General features: G+C 34.8%; 1 protein-coding gene across 5 annotated transcripts in view; it reads right to left on the bottom strand.

Moving 5' to 3' along the window:
• ASAP1 (ArfGAP with SH3 domain, ankyrin repeat and PH domain 1) overlaps window positions 1-12,416 on the bottom strand; it is a 182,080-nt gene that overhangs the window by 38,703 nt on the left and 130,961 nt on the right. For all 5 annotated transcript variants that reach the window (XM_087745946.1, XM_087745974.1, XM_087745965.1 and 2 more), the window contains 6 exons: window positions 11,622-11,722; window positions 11,137-11,206; window positions 8,703-8,790; window positions 7,549-7,597; window positions 1,902-2,065; window positions 219-352 (listed from right to left, as the gene is read on the bottom strand). In XM_087745946.1, the coding sequence (XP_087602072.1) occupies window positions 219-352; window positions 1,902-2,065; window positions 7,549-7,597; window positions 8,703-8,790; window positions 11,137-11,206; window positions 11,622-11,722 (606 nt within the window). The remainder of the gene's footprint in view (window positions 1-218; window positions 353-1,901; window positions 2,066-7,548; window positions 7,598-8,702; window positions 8,791-11,136; window positions 11,207-11,621; window positions 11,723-12,416) is intronic.

Raw genomic sequence — 12,416 nt, 5'->3', positions numbered from 1 at the left:
GCAAAACCTCAGGAAACGAACATGAGAAGCGACAAGTGGTTAAAAGCATCAGTAATACATAATAGTAAAAACCTTCCTGTAAGATACATACAAAAATATGAAGATAACATTCTGCAAAACCCATACCTTGAAAAAATTAACCATCAATTATACACCTGAATGTTTCCTATATACAGGTCAACATATGACTAAAAAAAAACTAAACTAACAAAACTTACCAAGAGTTCAGACGTTCCTAATTTGTCTAATTCCAAAGACTGGATTCGAGAAATATGGACACCCATTTCTCTGTGTATTCCAGAACACTCAATGCAGGTTAAAATGCCCAAATTAGTTGATAGCCATGTTGGATCTGTAAAATTGAAAAACAAAATATATAATCAAGTCCAAGAAAAGGTTTTCAATGGCGGTAAGAAATCCCAATGTATTCTGAAGTGATTCCTCATTTAATGTTTTAACAAACGGAAATAAACTAAGAATATTCCATACTTTTCTCCAACTGCAGTGCAAATTTAACCACAAATTGTTACCAACAGAATTAACTTTTTCAGATTTAGGGACAGTCCCAAAGGCACTGAACTTAGACTTATAAATCCATACTGAATGGCCATATTTGAATACATTTAGCATTTGTTTCTTGTAGAAAGAAGGTAAGGCTTTTGTTTCCTGTTTTTAAAAGGAACAGATCTCCTAAATTCCACTGTTGGCAACCTCTGAAGTTTTAATCTTTACTTTTTAAGCTTTAAATAGTTGTTCTTCATAAAAGATTAACCATAGCATTTTCCAATACATAAAATAGTAATATGTTATAGAAAATTTAGGCAAAAAAAAAATTGCTGTCATGGAGGAGATCTGCATGTAATATTCGAATAGATCTTATACTACAAATATTACATAAGAAGCAAGACCAGTTTTTAAGGAAAAGCAAAAGCTCCAGACATATTTTGTACATATACATGTCTTCAAATTAATCTCTTCCTTGATCTTAAATAGTAACTGATAAAGCATTAAGTCAAGAATTTTAAAGCAGCAAGCTGAGGTGCAGGAGTGAAGCTTAACACTTCACTACAAATTAGAAGATGAATGAGAACTGTAATCTGAAGTTTCTGTAGCTTTACATGATTAAATAATTGAATGAACCAATTCCAGGATTTGACATAATTACATTCCACTTTGTATTTTTATCTAGGTATTTCTCATTTGGATCAGTTCTGCATCAGTAAGCATCTTCAAGACACATACTATCTACTCAGTTCCAAATGAATATCCCCTTCTTGAAGTGTCTTTTTAGGTGTGAAAGCTGTAACAGCTGCCAACTACCACATCGATTCAGTAGTTCTATGACAAGTTGACTCTTCTCAAGCTCTAAGTGACATACAACTGACCTGTAACTCTGTACTTCTGAAGATATAATCTGATAGGATTCCAACTCTGGGTCTCATTCTTCACACAAGACTACTTATTCCACCTCTGAATATTTTTGATTACTGGAATTGCAGTAGTCTCATGCCAAGATAAAACCTCAGAGTAAGGTCCTGGCCAGGTCAATTTTTCCACAATCATTGTCTAAGCATTACTCACTTCTACTTAGTAGCATGCACAGGATCAGTGATGCCAAGCAACTTCCATTCAAGTGCAACAAGCATCTAGAGACAGTGCAACAAGAACAGTTCAAACTCCAGAGGGGCTTGAACTGCTGGAAGTAAGCACAGACAACACACAAAAATATTTTAGTGAATTAAACGGAACTAACGTATGAAAGTCATATTTGTTCTTTTAAAAACAGGTTGAAGACTGATCAACACATCACTTAGAAAATTAGTTTGCACTCTACAAACACTGCTTTAAAGAAATTACGTTGCTCGCAACAAGAAGTTGATGACATTAACAAATTGAGATACCTGGTGAGCCACAATCACAACAGACTTCATTGCCGGGTAATCTCTGTATGTCATCAATAATGGCTTTTGTCAGATCCTCTAAACTGTTTTCCCCTGTGCTCTGCTCTCCACGGAATGCCATATTTAACGCTTCTTCTTTGCTGTTAGTCAATACTGATATCCATCTAGCACAAGATAAAGACCTTAATGAAGATCTGCATTTGCAAATACAAGTTAATCTATAAACTGTAGAAAGCTTGCCAGGAACAAAATATTAGTGGGAATATAGGGAAGGACTGTATTGTGGGAGAGACTGAGTGGGGAAGAAATGAGAGATGGAAACGAAAGAATTGAGAAAAGGTAAGTAAGAAGGAGAAAAGACAAAGAGAAAAAGTCTTAATTCTAAAGTCCCTTTGGTGAACAATTTTAAAGTCAAAGCAGTACAGTTCTCAGGTTCCTCAAATAAGCAGAAGCTGTGGAAGAGAAAGGGTGCAAATAAGGTCCTGTACATTTAACTGCTTTAGAAGTGGGTGCCTAAGATCTTCCTGACGTCTACCTCATTATTAAAGGAGAAAATTATAACCATGACTTTCTCCAGTGTGCATCTCTCTCTCCACAGAGGAGACAGCAAGCACATTTTGCATGTGATGATGTCTAGTTGCCTTTCAAAATGCAGGTCTCGGTGCACTAATCAGTCAGATTGTAATGTCCAAATTAATGAAAATTGCCATGGCAACAAACGGGGTAAAAAAAGAGAAGATGACAGGAGAGTAGCGATATTGATAGCCAATATAAAATTTTAAGAGCAACTGTTGACTGCAACAAATCAAGACTCTTTAATGATATTTCAGTTCCCCCTCCCCAACCACTCTGCAAGCTTTTGTTTACACAATAATGTTTTAATTAAAAAACAAAACAAAAAACCTCTCAGTGGCTGCTGCCCTACAGGTGGAAGTAAAGAGGGGAAAGAGGTTATACTAAGGACAAGCACGTTGCAGATGCAGTAGTGCCTAATTTGGGAAAAGGGCAAGTTAAAAAAGAATCCTCCCGTATATAGTGATTTTAGATGCTTTTAGATCTACTGCAAATACATATTTTTTACACAGAAATATTTTAAACTGGCAGTGTCCTCAACCCATTTCCTGCTTACAATATCATGATTATCTGCAATCATCAATCTTCTGAAATGTGCTAAAATGGCTATGGTCATCTAAACAAACCAATAGAACTTCAGATTGAAATTCATAATTTCTTACCGAAATAATAATGCAAAGATAAACTTTAAGGGATTTCAGAGGGAAAATTATGCATATAATCTTGTGATACAGATTCAGAGCCTGAACTGGTATATGGGCACTCTATATTACATACTTCATACACATATGTTTTTTAAATTGTTATGGGCAGAGAATGATCTGAGAACTTGTATTTAAAAGAAAATGCTTAAGAGATTATTGAAAAATCAACTTTAAAAATAAAAGAGAAATTGAAAGATTTTAAAACAAATTTGCTCCATAGCTTACATGCTGAAAACAGATATATTTACATGAATCTCTCCCTCTCTAGCTGTATGATACAACATAAGAACCCACACTAGATGGCATTCTTCTCTAACTTTTCTGATGAAATCCAATGTTATTAAAAAATAAGAGGCGGCAGCGTCTTGCTTCTGATATTATAGTAATGTGTTAAACACAGAGTAAAATAATCATTGAACTCAGACAGACAACATTTATTCTGACATTTGTTGACAATTTCTTTCAGGGTTATAATTTGATTAGTTTGTTAAAAATGCAGAACTTGAATAAAACTCAACTATGCAGTAACAATTAAAAAAATTATTAGATGCAATTAAAATAAACACGACATGACTGAGCCAGCTGTTAGTTTGATACAGATTTCCATATTAAGAGTTTCTAAACTGTAAGAGCAATAGTTTATTTTGGTTGTGTTTCCTCAGCTAGAAGGAACCCAGTGGCCAAGGCTGCATGTCCTTGGTGTCACCTGCGAGACAGGCAGAGCAAGACGCACCACAGCGTCAGCTCTTCCCAGACATCGGCAGCAAGGCCCATTTAACACAAGCACAGTAATAGACACATTCTTAATGACTAATGCCATTTATACAAGAAGTCCCCAGTTGGTCACCAGGCCTTCCTGGCAGGCTGTACACTCAAAAATAAACAAGTCAAGCCAGTAAATACGGTATATTAACTCAGTGTCAACAGTTTATAAAAACTGTCTTATGACTGCTGTTCTTCCCCTTTTTTCTTATCTGCACTAGCCTTTTTTTTTCCTTCCTATTTTTTTTTTTAATATATTTGCTTTATTTCACCAGAGTCAAACTAACAGTCACAAAGCTTCTGGTAATACTTTGTAGTGTTCTTTCAAATAATTTAAAAATTGCTCAAGTCTCACAGAATTGCTTTGTCTTCTATCTAGTACAGTTAGACAGGTTGTTCAATCTTCTACTACACTTCTTTTTCTGGGTCTCAGCAGTTTCGTGTGGTCCTTTAAGGCATTTTGTTTGCTGGAGATTCCCACCTTTGAAGAAAGTCATGAGGGTAAACAAAAATCTGGCATCACAGGTGACTTCTGGATCCAATGAAGGCAACAGAAGTATTCATTAGCCTCAGGTGGACCACTCAGATTCCTCTTGTTTTTATTCCGTATTTCTAAGCCAATAAAAGCCCTCCCAGAATAACCAGGCCAATAAATTTTTATTGCCAAAAAAACCTATCTCTGTCTCTTCTGACAATCCCTGTTGCAACATTGTTTCCAGGCAAATGCATAAATGGAACACTAGCACAGTAATTTTCAAACTTCCAGAAACAACTTTTTTGTACAGAACAAATCGAGACCTTCCAACTCAGTCTTCCCAAAGCAGAAAATGTCTGAAGACTGTTGGTAAACACTAGACTGAAGGCAGATGTGTGTTTTTTCATAGCAGAATTTCTGAATATAGCTCTGCTTATAATCCAGGCTTTTCCTACAGAAATGGATATACTCTTGACTTTCAAAAAGAGAGTAGAAAAGAACGAAAAAGTCATGTCCAGAGTATGTTTGGCCCTACCCACAATTATGAAAAAGTAAAGCATCTATTATTGTATATGTTAAATAAATCTGGTTATTCTAGAGATCTGAGGTTATGTTTCTTATAATATACACATAAATATACACACACACTCTTCCCTCCACCCCGCACACACTGTACTTTATCTACTAGAAAACTAATAATCCACTGAGAATCTTGAAGGACAGATGAGCAGTAATTAAAGGTCAACAGACAGCTGGCTGGATAAGAATCAAAAAATGCACTGGACTAAGAGAAATGTTTGAGCGGAAGCAGTAATAGACCTGTAACAGAATGTATGCTTCAGTGATTTGTGTTTTAAACTGCCTGCTTTATCATTATTATTATTATTATTATTACTTTTATTGTTAAGTAGTTTGAGGAGCTATTTATGGAAACAGTTTAAAATGATCAATAGGACAACGTATGCAAGGTCAGTTAAACTTTTTCTCTCTTTAAATGTGAGCCTGGAAGGAAAGTGATTTGAAAAATCTATGCATTTATTCCTCAATTGGTGCACAAAGGAAAAAAAGACAGAACAGAGGCAGGACTAAAACTGGGTGGACAAAACACAACAAGATGGAGAAGAAAGGGACGAGAGGAGCACACATGTGCAAGTCAAGTGCAAATTGGAACAAGAGGATGACAACTCTAATCAAGGAGCTATATCACATAGTTCCTGCAGAACACTCTTAAATCAACAAGGCTGGAAGTCAAAAGGTGCACATAACACCTTAGATAATAAAGCTATTTAGAACCTACAAGCGGCTGCACAAGAAACCAGAATATTTAGTTATATTGTAGCTTTTCATCAACACATTAACAGGCATTCTGGTTCACCAACTTCAATTAACTAAAGACAGGGCACAATTTTCCTAAAGAAAAAAGAAAATAAGTTTCCACGTGCATCTCAAAGTACATACCATTACTTGGGTAACCTAAGTAATTTCCTGAAACAGAACACTTGTCTGAGTACCATTACAAAACCTTTTTGTTGGTGGATTACAGTGCCAAAACAAGCAAAATACACTTAGCATCTATTAGTTTGCTGCATGTATTCCAACACTTGGATGCAACTAATGTCTCTTCAGCTAAATGAAACTTTTTAAACTCGCAGCAACATAAAAATATTCCAGTACAAGTCATTTTCTCAGCCACTGGACTTTAAAGTGATAAATGAGACTTGAGTGGTAAACAAACGGGAACTATAGCTCTAATGGGAAACAAAACCAGCTTGGAATTCCAAAACAGTCCAACAGGCAGCCAGCTAAACTAAATTTATTAACCTGCCAATCAGAAAAATTAATTTCCAAATTAATTCTCTCCCTATGTATTCTCTCCCTATCTTGCTCATGCTTTAAGACCAAATAAATGCCAAACTTCACCTTTTAAGCCAACTAGTAAAAACTAATTTATGGCAGAGACACAAAAACTTCTCACTCATCAAGTGCATTACTGATCAGAAGTAACAGTATTTTCTTCTTGACTAAGAAACTTACTGGAATAATTAAGTTCCAGAATGAATGCAGTAAGCATGACTAGCAAGTCGGCTTTGCACTCCAAGAGCCAACATAAAGCTGTGGAAGACTCCAGAAAGAAATAGCTGCATGCCAAAGAAGTCTCCAGCCTTCCCATTTCACTCATGCCTCCCAAAGTTGAGCTGTCAATGCCGTTGCCTCCCAACCCTACCAAACAACCGAAATACCCTACAAACATTCCCTGTACCTTTAAAATATACATGGAGCGACACAGTCTTCCATTAGAATATGGACATGCAACAAAAGAACACAACAGTCCTGAAGAATGAGGCAGCCTGGAAGGCTCAGGCTTGCTGCCCTCTTCACTAGTAACTTTATTCCTAGACTTGTCAGGTGATGAACATTAGATTGCAATGTTCTGCACAACACACTTTTAATAGTGTATAGAGAGCAATATTCAGGAGGAAAAAAAGTGGTACATGGTTCTCAGGACAAGAAGTAGTTCTGACATAGCAGGAAGAAAGATTGTTTTAAAGGAAATAATCTGGTTGGAAACATGCATTAATGAAGCAAGTTACTGGATTCTGAAGAACACACATCTCTGAGATATGCTTTGCTGTTTATTTCTAGGCCTACAGTAGAAAAGATGCATTACCTGTAAATATTTTCTATGTGTTATATGGAGATCTTTTATCTATTTATTATTTTTAATTTAAAGGAAAAGGTACGATCAGGAGGAAAAGAAGTAACTGCAAAAGAGGGCTGACACAGAAGATTTAAGAATAATTTAAAAATATTTCATTTGAACCCTAATAACCTGACCTACTGTACCATGCCAAGCAACTGCACACAAACTATGTGCTGGCACGGTACACAATGTAAACGGGTGTTTGGTTGGTTGGGTTGGGTTTTTGCTTTGTTTTGTTTTTAATGTTACAAGGTTTTCAAAGAGCCCTGTAGCATGACACAAAATAGTTTACGTTTACGGATTCACAACAGCAGAAAAAACAGACAGTAGGCATTACTTCTGCATTAACTGAGAAAACTGTTTCCACTGTTACGGGTCATTTTATACACCTCTACTGGCAAAATAAACTTGAAAAAATGTAAACATTCTTACGCTACGTATTCCTGTTCATCTTCTGCTTGAAAGTGGTATGTTCTGTTATCTGAAATAAATAAATACATCTTTTCATTTGGCACATGATAAATTTTAAAATATCTACATATTTGTTACTAAAACCTATTTGGCAATTGAAACCTTTAAGAGCAATTGATCTTAACCAGCAACATTAATACTTTATTCATAGCTATGGAAAACAATTCCAAAAAAACCAGAAAGATAAAATTGTGAATTTTGATTTACATCAAATGTATGCATTTCAAAAGTCTTATGTTTAGAAATATTAAAGAAAAATAAGCATATAAATCAAATTTTGTCCTTCTTAAGTCAAATCTGAAACATAAGTAGCAGAAAAGGATGAAATTAATTTGTTCCTATTATATACTTTTCCCTCCATTTGGGTTAAGAAACTTCTTTTTACTAATCAAAGGATGAGATATGAACTGGGTATTATCCCTCACATTCAAAGGTTTCCTAGACTGTCCTTGTAAATATAGAATGTTGGAACTGGTTTTTGTTTAATACTTTATATAAAAAGACTGAAAACAGTAAATTCACTACTCAGACTTCAAAAGTGTTTTTAAAATCAGAGTGGGTACAAATGCCTGCTATACAAGACCAAAATGGGAAGAAGGGAAATCACAGGAGCTTTAACACTGAGAAGACAAGTCACTACCAATTTTAGATGAAGAGAAGCATATTTTGAAAGGAGGATAAGAGAACAAGAGAAACTGGGTTCTCCTTGCCTTCCTCAATCCCCCAAATGGCACTCAAAAAGCAGAACAGACAACGAAGGAAAAACAAGATGAGGCCAAAGGTCTTTCTCATTTCCTGGTGGGCATAGTTTATGCATGTTCCACTAAGCTGTTAAACATCTCTCTGAATTTAGGAGAACAGCACATATGCTGCATTTCATGGCTTGTCACAAATGAACAGTATTTATATCACACACACAAAAAAGGTTCTTTATTCATTTGTCCATTCAACCCATCTTCAAAACTAGAGGGATCTGAATACTCGTGAGGCACTGCATGTATCTGGATACAGACCTGAATTTTGAACTGTAGCCTTATTTTTACTCAAAGTATCCTGTAATGACATTTTCAGAAATCCCATATACTGCAAGATGGTACTAAAAAGTTGCTACATACGTGATATTAGATCAAAAGACTTCTTATCTTCAGCATTTGGCTTCACCTGGCAGGTCAATAAATTCAGTTTAGCTGGTTGCCTGTTGGACTAAAAAGAAAATTTATTTTACTTTAGTCTTGATTTAGGATTATTTTTCCTTTCTGGGGAGTGGGCATGTATGATATTAATTTAAAGCGTGGGCATGCATACATGTACACCCTCAAAATGCTTGAGACCAGCATGACTTTGTCTGACTTGGTCTGTCAGAATGGACAGATTGCTAAATCTAAACAAAATTAAAATCTTCATAGCAACTCTTCCTGACTATTTGAAAGGAATTAAAGGAATAAACCTTAATTTAGAATATGCTAAATACTGAAGTTTTTTATTGTATTTCATAAACAATGGTAAAACTATTACGCAGCTTTTTCATTACAGCATGCCCATATTCCAATTTTCCTCCATTTTAAATAAACCAAAGATACAATCCTAAAACTTTAAAAGTGGGAAGCTGGAGATCTGGAGTTTTAGAACTTGGAATAAATACAGCTACTAATATTCTCTGCTGCAATTAGGTTACTTAAAACATGGTAACTAAATGTGTCTTTGAAGTATTTTGGGTTTATACACGTTTCTGAGAAACCATAGAGATAGAGAATTAAAGTTACTATGGCTGGCAGATATAAACTGAACATGAGATGTCAGTTATCAGTAAATACTTCTGAACTGAGTTTTGAAAGTTGTTCATGTTAGAAATTGTAAACCAAATACAAAGTAATGTAAAACCAGCAAACAACAACAACAAAAAAAATCTAAGTGCATTTCCCATGTTGTCAAATGTTTGTCAGAACAAGCTCATCAACACAATACTATTGACACTCAAGGAGCAACAAGTTCTTGAAGGAGTAAATATGCGATTGGAGTCTCAGTTTTCAAAGTTTAGTCTTTAATAGACTGTTACAATGTGAACTTTTCATCACTGAAAACAAGAAAATTACTTTCCTCTTGGCACTGCAACAGAAAAGAGCAAATGGACTGCTTTTACACAGCTCCATACAAGAAAAGGAAAGCTACAATCAACAGTGAAATTCAAAGAATTCTAAGTTCCAAGTCTTGAGCTTGACAATACACAATTTTTCTTAAAAAATGGTGATAACTGAACCATTACTGACCTAGGTATAAATAATTTGACTCAGTGACTCCTCAAAGGAGGCAAGGATATCTTCCTAGCCATTAAAAAAAACCTCCATTACAAAGTGTAGTGACTTCCTTTTAACTTGCTTAACATAGGTCGTTAACTTTAGGCACTGATACTCATGGCCATCAGTGGAATTTGGGGCGAAAGGAAAAAAAGGGTGATGAAATGGGACCATCTCCTTTAACAAGAGTAACAGGATTTAACTCGTTTGCAACAAGTTTGTGTCATACTGCTGCAAGACAGTTGTAGGACTGCCTCTACCATGGTAGTGTTGCTTCCTCATGATTTAGCATTCCTAGAAGATATTTCAGATATATGCCTGATTCCCAGAACTCACTATGATCAAAACTTTCAAATATTTTACACTTTTAGTTGAAAGAACTCAAAATATTAACACATTCACTCATCTGTCAGACTCAGTAACTTCTAATATCAAACACTTCCCAAGTTTCCAAATTAAGTGCTTCACAGATATACCATGACAATCCTTATGAGCAAAACCAGCTGAAGTATTTATTGAAAGGTCTGTTCAATATATTTGCCATTTTCTTATAAAAAAATCAACTGTCATAAGCTATAGCAGTAGGGGGAAAAAAATGAAGAAAAATTTTAGAAAGCTAAAGAGTTCACTTACTTCATACAGAAATTAATTTCAAATCAACCTTTATTCTCATTTTCTCACTCTAATTAGTTGAACAATTTTAAGTTTTTTTTACAAAATGAATGTGTAGGCATTAAAATATTTTAAATAGTTAGCACCCTATGTAGGAATAAAACATCTGTAATACAGGCGCCTACGTATGAGCTAGTTATTGGTCTTCCAGTACAGTCAACGGCCAGAACTGAGTTTATAACAAGACATCTGACCAAATCTACCCAGACTCCTTTGACTATATTGACCAGCTCTCCAGTGGCTAAGAGAGGAGTCTACATGATCTTGCTCTGATGCAGACAGCTACACTGCAGACACTTCATTTTATTCAGATGAATCACATCCCATATCTCAAAGGTATAGTAAGAACAGGTGCACTGCTCCATTGAAGCTGAAGCACTGTTCCCACTAGCGGTCAGCAGCAGACAACTAGGGAAAATTTTAACTAAGCAGGTATAACAATACTTCCACAAGTCAGTCTCCAACTTCTGATAATCCACAAAGTGGCATCTTTTTTGTAATAGCAGATTAACACCAAACAGATTCACCGGGAAAGGATAATGTTAATTTATTATTTTAATAAAAAGGTATAAAAATAACTTACCGTTGCATGTGATATGGTAAGAATACCATTTTTGACAGTGCACTTTCTTCTTTGCCATACTTTCCTTAACCTACATAAGAACATCAACAACAACAAATTTAGTAACTAGACATGATTTCAAAACACGTTAATCCCATTAACATTTTGAGAAGATTAGCCTTGAGAAACAAACAGATGCAGTCAAAATTTTACTAAATGCCTCACCAAAAGTAACTTGGAGATTTATGACAGGTCTTAACCACCTTTTAGAGACTTATAAAGACAATAGCTTTCTTTTAATATGACTTTTTTTTATGATTCCTTGTTATGATTTTTATATTGACTATATTAAATTCAGATCTGTGTTCAGATTTGAACTGTGAAATTCTTGAGTACTCGTGGCATATGCATTAGGAGAATGTGCCTTAAGCACCCACAGTAGAAAACAATAAAAATCAGCGCGTGAGCATAGTTCTCACAATGTATTATGTGCTTCAAGAACATACCCATCACTCTTCTTTAAGAGATAACCTTTCTTCTCACTGCCATATTCCTTATTTCCCTGAAGCTGATGCATACTGTATCCTCCTTGCCTGCTCTGTGAATCCTAAAAAGGGGAAAAAGACCACTAACGTTTCCTGACGTGCATGGTAAGTTTTCCTAATCTTCAAGCTCATTTTACTTTATTTCTCTTCTCTACCACAACTTCACAAATTAATAAAGATTAAAAAAAGGGAGAGAACTCCTAATGCATGTTTTACATCCATAGGAAAGCTTGCTTTTACATCACGTGATCTTGAACTAACCGCATGTTCAAGATTCAGTTACTTCATTAGGTGTTTGAAGTATAGTATGGATGCAAATATGCATCTCAAAATAATGACTTTTTAAAATATAGAAATTTAATATTGCATAATCTTATAATCAAAGAGTAAAAGGCTAAGATAAAATTTCAAAAAGAAAGCAACAGAATATAGCATGCATATATACAGAAACATATATAAACAAACAAAAAAGAAATGCTAATAATCACTATTTTTTTTCAATCCAATTAAAAATATGTATATAATTCATGAGTTTTAGTGAATGAAGTCAACTGAAATAACTTTTGATCTGATGTAGTGAAACAATTAAGTGAAATGGATTAACTTGTTATACGTATATCAGAAAAAAAATCCCCAAAAGTTCATTAAAACATTGACTTACTCTCCTAGACTTCGATCACGAAAGGCAAAAGCAATAGAGGAAAGAGAAAGCAAATAATTTAAAACAAGAATTATTATTTTATTTAAAAAACATGT

The sequence above is a fragment of the Nipponia nippon genome, unplaced genomic scaffold, assembly GCF_047370975.1.
Source record: "Nipponia nippon isolate SJK-2023a ecotype South Korea unplaced genomic scaffold, ASM4737097v1 scaffold_1, whole genome shotgun sequence".
Lineage (NCBI taxonomy): Eukaryota > Metazoa > Chordata > Aves > Pelecaniformes > Threskiornithidae > Nipponia > Nipponia nippon.
Note: the sequence above shows the minus strand (reverse complement) of the source record. Positions and strands in the feature narration are given on the sequence as shown.